Genomic DNA, 17,006 nt, shown 5'->3' with positions numbered 1-17,006 from the left:
ATTTTCTTCCATTCCTGCAGAGTGGGCTTTTAAGGAAGGCTCTTTGAACTTCAGACTCTGCATCTGTGACGTGGAAGTTGTCACAGACCTGGTGGGAGTTTTAAGTGAGGCAGGAAATAAGAAATTACATAGTACAACCAAGAGCCATAGTAGATTCTCACTATTATGTGTGGAAAGGGGACAAGTTTTGTGCCACTTAATGAAATGCTCCATTTGGAAGTGACTGCTATCTTCCGCATTAGCCACTAGGTGGCACTTTCAGCTAACTCCTGGGACCACGGGCAGCTACGCTCTTGGAAGGAAACTGAAAGACGGTAGTTGGGGAGTTCTGAGCTAGGTAGCCATATTCCACAAACTCATTCATTCACTCTCATGGCATCTACTAGACCGCCCTGAGAGCGGCAGTGAATCCTGAGAGACGCCTGGGAATAACCCAGGCAGAGGAGGAGGAGGAACCGAAGCCCGAGGAGCTGAGGAAGCAGGAGGGGTAGGGCTGGGATTAGCGGAGGGCTCCAGGCAGAAGAAACACCACGTGTGAAAGCACAGGACAGAGACTGCAGCCGGTCCAGGAAACTGAGCTAGTTACAAATGACCGGAACGTGGTACACCGCGTGTGCAGGGCAGGGGTGGGAGACCAGGAGGCCCGTCGGGATGGATTTGGGAACTAGAATGACCAGTCTTAACGAGATTGGACGTTATTGCTTGATTTTAAAATTGTTTTGATATATGCGGCTGATAAACACTATGGCTCTCCTTCCCAGAAAAAGGAAAAAAAAAAAGCACGTGCAAACTTGCAGAGGTTTCGTGTGTCATGGACCCCTGGGGTGACACGTGCTCAAATCTGCACCAATACAGTAGCCAGCAGTCACACGTAGATACTGAGCACTTGAAACGTGGCTCGCGTGACTGAGGAGTTGAATTGTGAATCTCATTTTAGCTAAATAGCCATACATTGGACAGCACAGTTCCACACTTTTTCTGCCACCACTACCAATGGAAGTTTTCTCTCTTCAAAATTCTTCAACAGCTAAACCTTATCTACAGCAGGGGTCCATCTTATTCAACGGCACAGATCTAGATTTCTAGCCTCACGGAAAGTTCTACTGGACGGTGTTGGTCTAGATACAAGGAGACCAGTTGAGAGACAACTGCAGCGACGGGACAGATGGTGAGAGCCTGAACTAAAGCGCTGGCAGTGGGCTTAGAGGGAGATGAGAACTAGAATTGTCAAAACCTGACTGATTTTTTTCAACGTAGGGAGTGAAGAAGAGGGAGGAAGGGAAGACGGCTGTAGGAGGTATTGGTGGTACCATTCCAAGCTGAGTACAGGAAAACGGCCATCTTCTTCTTGAACATGCTGCGATGAAGGAGCTGAGAGGCATGCAGGTAGACGCAGGCTACGCAGAGAGATGGCTGTAGTGCTGGACTCTATCAGCTCCTGTCAGGCAGAGAGAGAGAGATCTGGGTACCACCAGTGTGTAAGTCGTAACTGACTCCGTGGCAACGAGCGGTGCGTGGAGAGTGGGAAAAGACGCCTGCACGGGCGCTTCAGGTCGCGGGAGTGTAAGAGAAGCACGCAAAGGACATGAGGAAGCAGCCGAGAAAAAAAGACAGCCTAGCAGTTCCTGAGAGTTTTGAGGAGAAAGTAGTCAATAGTTTCAAATGCAATAAATACCTTTTTAAGATGGAAATGGGCAAGCCTCCACTGAAATTTGCAACAAGAAAGTCATTTGTGACTTTTACTAGAGCAGTTTGAGAGGGAGAAGAACCACTTCAGCCCTGGACAAACTACCCAGACGTTTATGAAGTAGAAAAACCCCTTCTGTCTCACTTGATGCACTGGGTTTCAGGGTCACCTTGTTTTTTAACCGCCTAATCTGTATCATTACTAATACATCTTACATGCAAAAACAGCCATTCTAAAAAAGCAGGTAAACACACTGAACAGTCAGCAAGACTTTTATGTTAATTTTGGAGTTAATTTTATTTCTGAAAACATTTCCCGAAAGCGGTAAAGAGCGTGAGGTAAGAGTCAGCCAAACCCTCTGCTGCTGTTGATGGCTACTTGAAGCGCTTCTTCTACTCTTTCCATCGTAGAGTATTTAGGGAGGTAGAGGACACTAAAACACGTCTGTGCCCTCATGGGATCTTTTTCATTCAAATATTCAGGACAGCAAAATGTTATTTTCATGTTCTTTAAGCCTTTTACTTGAATTCTGTCCGTTCCTGTAAGAAACGCTAAAAAAGAAGAATCAAAATGAGTGATCTGCTTCACAGAGACCAAAATTTACAGAGAGGAAATGTGTTTATTCAAAGACACTAACTGAGGGCCCCTGTGCAGAGTCCTACATTGGACTGCATCGGGGACCACTGTTGGCACAAAGTCTGACACAGTCACTGCCCTCAAGTAGCTTACAGTCTGGCTGGGAATATTTAGATTCTTGAGCAGGAAAAGACAAACGGCAAGAGAAAAATAAAAGGGTTTAAGTAAGACAGCAAACAAGGTGCCATGGAGTTAGGTACCTTCTGAGTGTAAATGCTGGGGTTCAGAGCAGGGAGAGGGCATCAGGCTGGGATGACCGGAAGGACTTCCGAGAGTTCGGAATGAAGCTGAACCTCTAAGGAGGGAAAGGTTTAGAGAGGCCACACGGAGGCAGCTGAAGGTTCAAGGAACGGAAGGAGAAGGCTGGAGGTGGGAGGCGCAGAGTGGGCTCTAGAATGTACAGACAAGGGGACTGTTTGGCTGGAACAAAGATTTCCTATGAGCGTTAAGACTGGAGAGTTAGGCTGGGCTTCTGGAGAAGTCTGAATACCTTCCAACACCCATGTTATCCACAGAAAAAAGAATAAGAAGATAAACGTTTCTCAAAAATTAGCTAAGGAAGTTGAGTAAGAAAATGAGAGAGGAAGTCATTAGACAGGTCTCAGGAAAAGCACCGAGCAGGCATAACACTGAGCTCAAAGTCTGAAGGTGAGGTAAAGGAGTGGAGACAAATGACGGCACACAGCCTGGCTCATCCCACAGGGCCTGGCTAACCGAATGGCGACACAACTAACTACAGGAGAAGCCTCAATATTTAGCTCAAAGAAACGAAGAAAAATTTAGAAGCAAGGCAGAATTGAAAATGACAGGAGAAAGACCTATATTAACATTTATTTTTTGATGTTGGGACAACCTGGCATAAAGGACATTCCACGGGGCTAGGAGTGGCTCTGACAGTATGATTTGTTGCAAATGGTACCCATGAGACACAAGATTTCCTTACGTCACAGAAAAGACATGAGATTATAGATCTCCTCCTGATGCAATACTCACCAAGGAATTTTTTCTTTTCCTCCAAAGTCAACTTGTGTAAAGCCTTCCAAAACATCACTATGGTGGGATGTGAACTGTCATATCCTTGTTCGTAACGTGCATTCTAGAGAAAAATGCAAAAAAAAATATTCAGGAAACAAACAAACAAAATTTTAATTCCAACCACTTGGCCTTTATGATGTACCTTTTCAAATGTTTCCCAGTCGTAATCTGTATTTCCAATAATCACATCCCTGAGTTCTTCAGGATGGAAAAATTCAATAATCTCCTTGTCACACAATTTGTAAAATCCTCTTTGAAACTCTTCATAAAATGCCTTTACAGAGATGTTGAAGATGTAATCGACATACTTAGAAACGTAGTCTCTCCTTTAATGAAACAGAAAATGATTTCAGCTTACTGCAATACCCTGAACAAAACTGGGGGAGGGGGTGAAAAGGACGATAAAAATACAGTACGAAAAAAAAAAAAAAATACAGTAAGAGACAGTGGCCTTGGGGTCCGCCTGGCAGCTGCTGCAGAACCTTCCCCAAACAAGGGGAAGGCGGCCACCTGCGCCATCTTTGCACAGTTGCCGGTGTGCAGCCCCCCGATTCTCGAAGGAGGGTCTGCAGTGCCACGAGGGGGCTTGAGACATCCACCGGTGTGTTACTCTTGAATAAAGCACAAGAGCTTTGGAAGTCCAGCTGGGGCAGTGCCCCTTCACAGAGATTCAGGGCTAGCTAGCCTGGTGACTGAAGGCCTAAGGTTTGGAATTCTCCTCTTGGAGAAGTGCTGTTGGGATGGCTGGTCCGCCCAGGTAATGGTTCCTGCCACTGCAACAACAGGCTGGGACAAGAAGTGGAGAGCAGCGTGCCTTCTACCTGGGTACTGTGAATTTTGCTGACACAAAGGCTGTCCTCCACCCGGTGTTGGACAGATCCTAGGAACTGCACATCTTTCCCGCATTAACCCATGTGAGCAGCTGTCAACCTCCGGGGGATGGGGGGAGGGGACTGCCTAGAAATTTGGGGGCCAAAACGAATTAGGCGGCCTTTACTTGGTCTTATCAAAAGGACACCAATAAAATATTTTAAAGTAGGAAAAAAAAAAAAAGGAAGAGCTAGAACATCTAATAACTGGGTGCTTACCATGTGCCACGGAACTGTTAGAGCTGTTTTTTTCATGTACTGTCTAATTTAATCTTCATAAAACTCTGCAAGGCAGGTTCTTACGGCATTTTGGTAAAGAGGAAAAGAAACTGAGACACAGTGAAGGTACGAGATTGCTCAAGGTCACACAGTTAAGAGAACTGACAGATTAGAAGAGAAAAATTTTGGAAGAATAAAACCGTCCCTGTTCTCTCTGGAGAATGGGCTTGGGAGACAGGGGAAACTTCCTTTTTTATACTCTTTTGTATTGTCTGAATTTGTCAGAGTAATTATTTGCGCTTAAACACAAATAAAGAGGGGATTTATACATCTAGCTCTGATGGAGTAGCTCGTAGCAAATGTTCCCAGTGATAAGAACTAGAAAAACCCAGGTAATATAACAAAAGCACATCTAGCTCCAGGTTTCCAAATCTAAGTCAAGACTCAAGAGGCCTTTGGACTAAGACAGAAGGGAAGCTCCCTCCCTGAGGTGAGCCCAGCACTTAACTTGCAGTTTCTGCCTTTGGGCACATTTGCCAATTCTTTCAGGGGAAAGGGCCAGGCAATCAATAATACTATGGACAACTTGGGGTGTATTCATAAAATATACCACAGAGCTAGAAATGTTCTGTTTCTTGATCTGCATGCTTATAATTTTGAACTTTTCTGTACGTTATATTATAATAAAAAAGTTTTTTAAAATAAAGAATGCTCACTAGATATTTCTCTGCCACTCTGATCAACTATCAGGGGAGCGTTCTATAATCGCAAACTCTATGGCTTTAAATGGCATCCCATAAAGTATTGGGAAGTCAAGATACCACAGTAACATCTAATAATATTAACAAAACTAAGCGCCTGCTATGGACCAGACGCCACTGTGGACAACTGTAGGTACTGGATAAACAATGGTGAGCGAGACAGACCAAGACCCTGCCATCATGCCGCTCCTCAGAGCTACGGGAAACACTGATAAGTAAACAAGCAAAAAATCCTAAAGGTACGTAACGTGTGACGTGAAAAGAAAAAGTAAAGCTGGGTAAGGGGATAAAGAGAGAGAGGTCAGTGGTATAATCCTAGACAGGAAGATGAGGGAAGGCCTCTCCAAGAAAGCCATTTCCTTCCCAGCCAGCATACAAACCCTAGGAGGCACACACATACATACAACATGAACTGATTCTCTGCCTTTTTGGAAAATGATTAAGAAAGGAAAATTATAACTACAAGGAATTTTTAGAGCCCAGTGAAATAAATACAGTGTATAAACAAAACAAATACTTCATTTCTTTGTACCTACTTGTTAGTCTGGTCGACAGCTATGTGACTTCCATTAGGAATTAAGTCTACATCATTTTTGTCCCAATGCACCTGTAACCACAAATGAACTCAGTATCTCCAAGAGAATCCCGAACAATCTATTATCAACAAAAACACTTTGGAGCATACCTCTTTTCCTCAAACCAGCAAGGTGGTAAAAAATTACCACCTTTATCATGCAGAACGAAAAATAAGTTTTTAAAGGAACTTGAATTATCTATTTTAACTGATCATATTGAATAAATTAATTGGACAATTGCCATATCTCACTATTCACTTTACACACTACAGACCTAGTATGGCAGATTTGCAAAAAATGGCCATAAATTCCTCCCATCCTGGTATTTACGCAATGTGATTTTGCAACACCTCCCATCAAGAGGGCGAGTCTATTTCTTCGGCTCCTGAGTCTGGCTGTGGCCACGTGAAGTACTTCAGCCAAAGGGACCTGACAGGAGCAAAAGCTTGAAAAGCAGCCTGTGTGCCGGGGCTTGCCATCTCCTACTCGCCGTAACCCTGCGACCACTCGTGAAGAAGCCACAGCTAGCCTACTGGAGGATAAAAGGGCACTAGAACAGAGAGAGCTGTTCCAGTCGACACCCCCTCAGCCAACCAGCCCGCTGGCCACCAGGTGTGTAAGCAAGGCCACTGTGGGCCAGGCGGCCCGCCAGGTCGGCCCAGTCCAGACACCCCCAGAGTCGTGTCTCCTGTTCTAAGCCACTCAGTTTAGGTGTCGTCTGTTACTTAGTAAAATCTAACTGATACACCCAGCTCATGAAAAATGAGGAAGAACACCTTTTGTACTAGCTTAATTCAGTGTGGTTTTTTATTAAAGGTAAGTAAGTATAAAAATGGTTAATCAGATTAAATATGAGCTGTAATTTGATTTTCACTGTTACTCACATTAAAATGGATGTGGAATACTTCTCTGAAGTCATCGCCTTCATCATCCAGAAGTGTCTGCAAACTCCTAAAGAACACATGATTTTATTCTTCAGATGTCAATAATCATGATGGCTAGAAACATCATCTAAAATAAATGTTGGGCTTCCCTGGTGGCGCAGTGGTTGGGAGTCTGCCTGCCGGTGCAGGGGACATGGGTTCGGGCCCTGGTCTGGGAGGATCCCACATGCCGCGGAGCAACTAGGCCCGTGAGCCACAACTACTGAGCCTGCGCGTCTGGAGCCTGTGCTCCGCAACAAGAGAGGCCGCGATAGTGAGAGGCCCGCGCACCGCGATGAAGAGTGGCCCCCGCTTGCCACAACTAGAGAAAGCCCTCGCACAGAAACGAAGACCCAACACAGCCATAAATAAATAAAAAATAAATAAATAAATAAAAATTTTAAAAAAATTTTTAAAAAAAAGTTTAAAAAAAATTAAAAAAATAAAATAAAATAAATGTCAAGGGCACGCTTACTCCCAAGGTGGGAGGTCAGGTTCAGTTCACAGAACCTGTTTCTGTGTACTGATAGTCTAACGAGGGCCAGACCTCAACCGGAAGTGTGAGATTTGGAGGGTTATTTGCAATTCTGCGGGCTCCTCACACAATTCCCAGCTCTCTTCCCTCCACCCTGTCTGCCTTACCCAGTTGGCAGGAGGTTCCTATTCAGAAAAGGATCACTAACATGCCTACTGATTCTGAAACTCATCCACACTGGTGTTACCTTTCTTTAAGCTTTTAATAAACATTACTTACAGAATAATAGATTTCCTTTTAATTATCAGGTATCACTTGACATTCTTAGGAGTGGGTGGGTCAAAGGACCTTCTCTATACCTCCTGTCCCAGTATCTTCAAGCTTAAGACAGACCTGAAATTTGACCACCTGAATTGTTTCAAGGCATCTGTGAGAACAGAGGTTATATCCGAATGGAGAGCAGCCTGTCTTTATATTTCCACCTTTATAAATACTTTTTTTTTTTTTTATTTTTTTATTTTTTGGCCAGGCCACGCGGCATGCGGGATCTTAGTTTCCCCGACCAGGGATCGAACCTGCATGCCCTGTGCTGGAAGTGTGGAGTCTTCGCCACTGGACCGGAGAGAAGTCCCTATAAATACTTGTAAAGTAATACACGGCATACTGTATTATGTGCTCCCTCACTCATTTATTCATTCAACAAACAAGTATCTGGTACGGCAGGGATAAGGGATGTAAAGCTGAGAGTAAGACGTTATTATTGATTAAATCCTGAGACTTATAGGTAAGATATGCTGATAAAAATCTTACTACAGTGCTGTCAGATATGTGCAGCTAGGAACGATGTAAATGGTACAGCTACAACTTGGGAGAGCTTGGTTAACTCCTTCTGAAGGGATGCGTGTCATCGGGGAAGACCTCTGGGAGAAGGTGGAATCCAAGTTGATTTCTTTTCCCTGCTGGATTTATTATTACCGTATTGTGCCAAAATGTTGGATCCTTTTTTTCTTTTTTTTGGCCATGCCACGTGCCAAATGGCTCGTGAGATCTCAGTTCCCCGACCAGGGATTGAACCCAGGCCACGGCGGTGAAAGTGCCAAGTCCTAACCACTGGACCGCCAAGGAATTCTCTAAAATGCTGGATCTTTTATTATGGTATCATGATAAAAACAGACCGTGTTTTATTGTACTTTTGGGGGGTTGAGGGAAAGTAATGGGAACTCAGCTGACAAAACTGGATTCATCATAAACTTGGTTCATGATACTCTGTCTTTATGTGTCCCTGTACGGCTCATTTGCTTATTTATGGGTATGTTTATGAAGAACACCTGTGAACCTGACTCCCCAAACAAGAACTAAAACATTGCCAGTATCTTGTACCTGCCTATAGGGGGTACCTCCCCTTATCCCATTTTTCTACCACCCCCAAAATGTTATACATATATCTACAGTTTGAAGAGTATCTTTTCTCTTTGCTAAGGTATCTCTTGATGAACAGAGAACTTCTTTCATCTTATTGCAGTTAAATTTATCAATCTTTCCTTTAATGTTGGTATTTTTATGCCTTGCTTGAGAAATCCCAATGGTAAGAAAGGTAACTGTCCATATTTTCATCATCATTGCATTCAATATTTAAGTCCCTTATCCACACAGAGTTGATTCTATTACGTGATGTAAGGTATCTGTTCTCATTTTTTTCCCAGGTGCATTAATTGAACAGTACTTCTGTTCCCACTGATCTAGCATACTACCTCTAACAAAGTGCCATGTGTATAGGGGTCAGGTTCTATGCTCTCCTGTACCATTGGAAAGCTTGCACCAATATCATACTGCCCTAATTAATACAGCTTTCTAATGACTCTTGATATCTGGTAGGCCAAGTTCCCCATCTTTATTCACCTTGCAAATTATTTTTGGCTATTCCTGGCCCCTTGTTCATCCATGTAAATTTTAAATAAGCCTTTTTTTTTTTAAGCCTGCTGGGATTAAAATAGGAGTTTTATTGAATATAGAGATCAGGGATTCTCAAAGCATAACCAAGACCAACAACTTCTGGGAATCCCTGAGGCCTTTACAGGGGGGTCCACAAGGTCAAAACTAATTTCATAATACTACTAAGATGTTACTGGCCTCCTTCACATTCTGTCATGAGTACAGAACAGAGTTTTCCAGAGGCTATATGAGAGCTAACAGAATGAGCGTGTATTCCTGTATTTAAAACATTTATCACTTTTAATTTCTAATATTATAAATACTGACAAATGTAACCGACATAAGTAAAAGCTCTTTGGGGGCCTCTCTTAATTTTTAAGAGAGTCTTAAGACCTAAAAGTTTGAGAAATGCTAATATGGGTTTAGTGGTCTTTATTCAGTTTATGTATATTAAGTTATTTAGTTTATTACATCTTCTTAGGCATAAGCATTATTTATGTCATTTTCAATGTTTTCAGTAAAAATTAACAACAAATATATCTACTCCTTTCCAAATTGGGTGCTTTCAATATTTTTTCCTTATCTTATTAGTATACTAAGTATAATGATTAATAGTTGGATTCTGGAGCCAGTGTCTGTGTTCCAACCACAGATCTGTCACTGTGGGATCTGGGGCAAGTTACCTAACTTTCTTCCCTTTCAGTTTCCTCATCTGTAAAATAGGGATAATAATAATAATAGAATCATACTACCGTTCTCATTCTTTTAGAAATCCCCATAGTATTCCATTGCATAAATATACCGAAAACATTTAATTCCCTCGCTGAAGAGCACTTAGGTAGTCTACATATTATAAACTATCTAATACAACGTGCACTAGCAGACATATTTGCATGATCGCCTATTTCTGAATGTGAAACGTCTAGAGGTAGAATTGCTGGGTCAAAGCAGCAAACATTTTTTTTTTTATTCCAAGCACAGTAGTCCCCTCTTAGCCATGGTTTTGCTTTCCAAAGTTTCAGTTATCTGTGGTCTACTGCAATTTGAAAATATGAAATGGAAAACTGCAGAATAATTCATCAGTGTTAAACTGCAGGCCGTACTGAGTAGTATGATGCAATCTCACACCAGCCCTCTTTGTGCGGTACGTAAATCATCCCTTTGTCCAGCGTATCCCACCTGTTGGTCATTCAGTAGCTGCCTCATGACCACTGTGGTATCACAGGTCTTGCATCCACGCAACCCTTATTTTACTTAATGACGGCCCCCAAAAGCAAGAGGAGAGACGCTGGCAATTCGGACGGGCCCAAGAGAAGCCACAAACTGTATGTTTTCAGTGAAAAGGTGAAAGTTCTCAACTTAGTAAGGAAAGAAAAAATCAGATGCCGAGGTTGCTAGGATCTACAGTATGAAAGAATCTTCTACCTGGGAAACTGTGAAGAAGAAAAAAGAAATTCATACTGGTTTGCTCTTGCACCTCAAACTGCAGAAGTTACGGCCACAGGGCATGGTAAGTGCTTAGTCAGGATGGAAAAGGCATTAGATTTCCTCAGTAAGACATTCTGAGAGAGGGAAACCACATCCACATAACTTTTATTACAGTATATTATTATAATTGTCCTATTTTTATTATTAGTTATTGTTAATCTCATAGTGTGCCAAACCTGTAAATAAAGTTTTACCCTAAGTATGTACGTATAGGAAAAGACATGGTATACACCGCATTCGGTACTACCCACGGTTTCCGGCGTCCACTGGAGGGCCTGCAACGCATCTCCTGCAGATAGGGGGCTACTGTACTGCCACACTGCTCTCTGACAAGGAGTTACCAATTTACAACTCCACGCACAATTCTTGAAGTCAGAGTGAACCTTTTCCCAAATCCCTGCTGACACTACACAGCGTCAGTACTTCCAACCACTGTCAATTTGAGGTCCGCATTAGCCCCTCACTTTAATATGCATTCCATGATCACTTAATTTATGATTATCCACGATCACCTTTATTTATGAACCATTTCTATTGCTTCTTTTGTAGGTTACCTTCTTGTATACTCTGTCAATTTTTCTTATCGATGTGCAGGAACACTTTATTCAGCAGGGATAGTAACCCTTTCTATTATATGTCACCAATACGTTTTGTGAGGTGGTGGCTTGTCTTTTAACTTAGAAATAAGTTTTCATTTTAAAGATGATGACATGAAACAACTTTTAAAATAAACATCAGGACTTCGCTGGTGGCACAGTGGTTAAGAATCCGCCTGCCAATGCAGGGGACACGGGTTCAAGCCCTGGTCCGGGAAGATCCCACATGCCATGGAGGAACTAAGCCCGTGTGCCACAACTACTGAGCCTGCGCTCTAGAGCCCGTGAGCCACAACTACTGAGCCCGCACGCCACAACTACTGAAGCCCGTGTGCCTAGAGCCCGTGCTCTGCAACAAGAGACGCCACTGCAATGAGAAGCCCGCGCACCGCAGTGAAGAGTAGCCCCTGCTCGCCGCAACTAGAGAAAGCCCACGCACAGCGACAAAAGACCCAACACAGCCAAAAATAAAGAAATAAATTTTTAAAAAAACAAAACAAAAAAACAACTTTGGAAAACATGTCTCTTTAAAATAAATAAGTAAATAAATAAAATGAAATAAAATAAGCATCACTTGCAGGTTTTGCACCAAGGTGTAACCTGTGCTCTATCCTGACTGTCTCTGCTCAAATAAACCAAAGGTTAATGCAAACAGTGAGGACTGACTATACGAAAAACCAACTTTTCTTAATTTTAGAAAGTTAAATTATTGTCTAACAATTTGACAAAGTTAGAATCAGTTTAAAATACCCAGAATGCTACTATTGAACATGAAAATACTACTGGAATGTGTGTGTTTAAATATTTATCTAAATATATGTTAGACAAGGTTCTGTAAAAGGAACTATGTTAACTTACTTTCCCAAAACAGGACTGAGTTCTTTCAAGTCTTCTAATGATGGCGCTTGATCCAAAAGTTTCTTAAACAGAGCCAGTGGGAAAGGGATGTTGGCAACATTGCAACTGAAGAGGCAGAGTCCACACAGAACCCCAAAGAAGAAATAATTCTTCTTCTCAAATTTAGGCTGAAAAGAGAAAAAAAAAAACCTTAACGTATTATGATGGAATATTTACATTAGGTAAACCATTTTTCCCCTTTCACAAAATCAAATCACAAATTAAAACCAAAAATCTTGAGATAAGAATATTTAGGGTTTGTATTCAATTATTAAGTCAATTTAAATTCCTGCCACAGTTTTGGTTACTGAAAACATTAACAGGATGGGGGTGAGGAGATAGGAGAGATGTTGTTTAGGTGGAAAAGCTGCAATGAGTAGCAAATTAATCCTAGAGTTCAAATGCACAGTACAGTGAGTATGGATAACAATACTGTATTATAATCATCAAATTTGCTATGGTACTAGATCTTAATTATCCACCACTAAAAAGAAATAATTATGAGATGTGATAAAGGTGCTAATTACCACTACAATGGCAATCATACTATAATATAAATATATCAAATCAACATGTGGTACACCTTATATTTATACAATGTTATATGTCAAATATATTTCAATAAAAAATAAAAGTATTAACAGGAATAGAAACACATGAGGCTCAGTAATCCTTATAAACAAAGTTTTTGCAATTTCTTTTCATAGGCTTTATCTTCAAGTTCACTGGGAAAACAGAACAAAGAATGAGTGCCTAAGAAAGGAAGGGTTCATTTTTACCTATACATTCTAGAAATGGTCAATACATATATATTGCTTAAATTCTCTTGTGTGGACTTGGAAACCCAGGGAAAGAGGACCCCCATTTTAGAGAAAATAATCACCTTTTTAGAATTAAAAAGTTATCTCCATAATTACATCAATAATTCCTCTCCTAAAATACAACAGTCTAGACAACCTAATTTTCTATGGTATATCCCCATACCTCTTCTCTCAGGAAATACCTACACCAAGAAAAGAGGACTTACCTTGACAGGAAACCACATGTAGGAAGCCTCTTCAGGATATGTGAACATCCCATATTCTGGCCGGGTCATTTCTTCAAAGAGACAATGGAAAAACTCTGCTCTGACTCCTCCAAAGTCATATCCAATTTCTCCACTAAATGAAACCTAAAGAAACAGAGCAAATAATGCATCACTTCCAGAGCTCTGTATTGCTATGTATTAAATCTCGTTTAATAACTATTTGTGGACCCAAGTATTTGGGAGGTACTGGGTGGGGTAAGCAAATTACTTGTGTTAGCGTATTGAATTTTCTTACTAATTCTAGGAGGCCAATGAGGCTTCAAGAATTTAAATAACTTTCCCAAGGTTATACAACTGCTAAGACTTTTTTTTAAAATAAATTTATTTATTTTATTTATTTTTATTTTTGGCTGTGTTGGGTCTTCGCTGCTGTGCACGGGCTTTCTCTAGTTGCGGGGAGCGGGGGCTACTCTTCGTTGTGGTGCGTGGGCTTCTCATTGCAGTGGCTTCTCTTGTTGCGGAGCACAGGCTCTAGAGCGCAGGCTCAGTAGTTGTGGTGCACGGGCTTAGTTGCTCCGCGGCATGTGGGATCATCCCAGACCAGGGCTCGAACCCGTGTCCCCTGCATCGGCAGGCGGATTCTTAACCACTGCGCCACCAGGGAAGAAGTCCCCAGCTGCTGAGACTGAATCCTACGGGTGACAAACCTGAGAGCCTGAAGTCTTTATCACTAAACTGACCTCAACTGGCATCATTTTTATAATCATCAGGTACATTAAGTATAATGAAAATAAACATAAAGAAATCATAAATATCAGAATTTTCAAAAAAACTGAAAAACCAGAGCACACGTATTTACTGGCTTGGCTGTTGATTCCATAAGGAGGCAGCGTCCCACCTGCTGACACCAAGCCCTCCTCAGGATGATTCTATTATAACCCATCTTTGCTCCTTCAATTACTTGCTCTGTTCCTTTCTGCCTTTCCTTCTTGGAATCCTTCACTTCAGTTTACAAATATGTTAAGGTCTCCCTTATCCTTAAAAGGAAAAAAAAATCTCAACACCATTGTTTCCAGTACAGACAATACTGGCTTCCTCTACTGTAGGTTGCCAAATTTTGGAGATTAACGTACACCAACTTCTAAACCCGTTTCTCTACTTAAATGCTTCTCTCCAAGAGGAACCAAGAATCTGTGAATCCCCAGTTCCAAGGACTTGAGTTTCTCATGTCTCATCTTGATTTCACCCACTCATTTTACACTTCTGGCCGCCACCTCTTTCTTCACACTCTTTTCTCCCTTGCTTTCTCTTATGAAGCACTATTTAAGCTTTCATTCCTCTCTTCTTTTTCATGCTGCTTTAATACCAGAAATTCCTGCGGCTCTATGCTGGCACTTCTATCCTTACTCCTACCCTGCCCCTTTATATGGGCAAGCTCCTTAACCTCACAAAGCGTGTTTTCCCACGAGATCATCAGAAAGATTAAATGGGATAACACAGGTAAAATGTCTCACACAGTCTGGAAAATAGTAGCTGCTTATCAAATGTTACCTAAATTTTTAAAATGGATGAATGAAATATAAAAATGGAACTAAAATAACTGAGTGGGCTGGCTGGCCGACACAGTTTAGAATCATGAGTTCACTAGATTTTAAAAAAATTATCTATGTGCAAAAATACACAGAAATGCCAACTCTAACTGCAAACTCCGTACTTTTAAAATAGCATCTTGAGCTTTGGTCAAGTCAATCATTCTTTAATCTGAGTAGGACAAGTGATAAACTAACACCTCGAATCAAAAACACTCTAATAAATATTATCAGGAAAATCCTGACTTGTCTTGATTAACTGGAAAGTCTAGAGCCTGATGGTCGGGCTGAAATCCTGGCTCTGACACTTATCAGTTGTGTCACCCTGGGATAAGTTACCTCATGGTTCTGCACCTCAGTTTCCCCATCTGTATAAGGAGGAAAAAACAGAACCTTCTACACAAGGGTAGAAGTGACACAAGTGCAAAGCTTTTACAGTAGTTCCTGGCCTAAGGAAAACATTCATTAGATCTTCTAGTCGTTATTATTCTGTGCCAAGTATCTATTAGTAAGACAAGTTATATAGTAGCTAAACCAAAGATCGTGATTCATGAATATTCAGGACATGGTGATATCTACAATTATACCCTCAAAAAACTACGTAGTCAATAAAGAGAATGCTCTCTCTTCAACAAAGCAACCTGGGTGCCTGCAGGAGAGCAGAAACAAACTCTCAGTTCTCCTCTGGGTCACCCCATCTCACCGGAACCTTCACAAGGTGATGACCAGCCAGGCTTGCTCAAGCCTCACGAGGGAATGGACCTCTTAGGGCTAGTACTGGGCTATCTACCTGACCAGGTTGTGGGGAGGACAACCATTTCACCTGCCGCTCCTCAGCCAAAGTGTACTGACAGCGCTCACCTGGAATTCACAAGTAACTGGGGGAAACCAGGGGAACTCCAATACAGATAACCACAGCGGAAAAAGGGAGATAATTCCCTCTTTGTAAGGCCCGTCATTACATTCTTTTATGTTTTCTGTCTTAGCAGCAAAAACATTAAGTAAGAATTATACTTTACCAGTAACTCCCTCCTCAGATCTTCATTCTCAAACTGATTTAGCTGATTCAAAACATCCTCAATCAAGTGACCCCTTCTGACTGTTAGATTAAAGGTGGGCAGTAAAGCAAATTCAGACCCTTCTTGTTCCACAACGCCAACCAACCTCATAAAAGCTTGCAATTTCTTCTCCTGGGAAAAGAAAAATGTTTCACTCCATTTCACCGTTTGCTCCAAGTAGATATTTACGAAGTAGAATAAACCGGTTCAGTGTATTATACGCGCGTGTCACAAACATTTATGAAACGAGCCCTATATACACCCCTGGAGACAGGCTACATATTCAGTGTTCACCCCCCGTGAGCAGAAGATACATGAGACACAGGAAATGAAAAGCTCTGCGGGGCTCATCTGGGTGCGCAGGAACGTGACCAACCGCGGGCTCCTCTGGACCACTGTATCCCGTAAACACAATCATGAGCACCTCAGTGACCGACTGACGATCGTCAACAGGCTAAGAGACTGACTAGTGAGCCTGAAGCAGTGAGCTGAAACCTAGTGTTCTCATCAGGAAGAGAAGTTCAGACGTTTAGAAAAGAAGCCTGCTGCAGGAAAAGTGCAGGATGAAAGACCTCTCTAGAGATATCCTTTTCTAGGAGGAAAACTCAGACAAGAGATTTTAGGGGACAGATAATCTACGAAGTTACCATGACAGAGACAGACCCACAGACTGACAGACAGACATGCAGACCGTCCATCTGGAACCAAATGGCAATTTGGGATCATTAACGTCTATGTCTCCTAGCAAAACAGAGAGAAATCAAATGCCAGTTCTATAAAATAATTACCGGAAGCTTGTTTAAAATCAAGAGAGAATAGTTACAGAGTTGAAGCAAAATAAAGTTCTCATATCTTTTTTCTTTCCATTTTCCTTTGTTAAATATTTCATTAATGGTCTTACTTGGAACTTATAAATCAATTTCCTATTTTGTTTTATTATGGCAACTGCATTATGTAAAGGTATCTACTCTAATGACATAGATTTGAATATTATTCATGCATAGAGATATACAGATGCATATATAAGCACAAAAGTGACAACAAGCGCTAACACTTTTGGGCACTTTGTGAGAGGCACTGTTCTAAATGCTTTACCTATATTAACAAATTTAATCCTTACAAAAATGCAATGAGGTACACTTTCTGAGGCATTTTCAAGTGTACAATTTTAAGTTCAAAACCCCTTGCTGGATACGCGGACAAACAGAACCAAGTCAGCTGATGACAGTAAGTACATCT

The 17,006-nt window shown here is 41.6% G+C and overlaps 1 protein-coding gene across 2 annotated transcripts in view; it reads right to left on the bottom strand.

The window, feature by feature from the left end:
* Positions 1 to 1,958: 1,958 nt before the first annotated feature.
* HERC5 (HECT and RLD domain containing E3 ubiquitin protein ligase 5) overlaps positions 1,959 to 17,006 on the bottom strand; it is a 44,064-nt gene continuing 29,016 nt past the window's right edge. For both annotated transcript variants that reach the window (XM_082391628.1, XM_082391627.1), the window contains exons 16-23: positions 15,729 to 15,899; positions 13,121 to 13,264; positions 12,055 to 12,221; positions 6,667 to 6,733; positions 5,744 to 5,814; positions 3,501 to 3,684; positions 3,317 to 3,419; positions 1,959 to 2,238 (exon numbers count right to left, since the gene is read on the bottom strand). In XM_082391628.1, the coding sequence (XP_082247754.1) occupies positions 2,033 to 2,238; positions 3,317 to 3,419; positions 3,501 to 3,684; positions 5,744 to 5,814; positions 6,667 to 6,733; positions 12,055 to 12,221; positions 13,121 to 13,264; positions 15,729 to 15,899 (1,113 nt within the window). In that variant the 3' untranslated portion in view covers positions 1,959 to 2,032. The remainder of the gene's footprint in view (positions 2,239 to 3,316; positions 3,420 to 3,500; positions 3,685 to 5,743; positions 5,815 to 6,666; positions 6,734 to 12,054; positions 12,222 to 13,120; positions 13,265 to 15,728; positions 15,900 to 17,006) is intronic.

This window comes from Balaenoptera borealis, assembly GCF_965194805.1.
Source record: "Balaenoptera borealis genome assembly, chromosome: 4".
Classification (NCBI taxonomy): Eukaryota; Metazoa; Chordata; class Mammalia; order Artiodactyla; family Balaenopteridae; genus Balaenoptera; species Balaenoptera borealis.
This window is presented reverse-complemented; position numbering and strand designations above follow the sequence as displayed.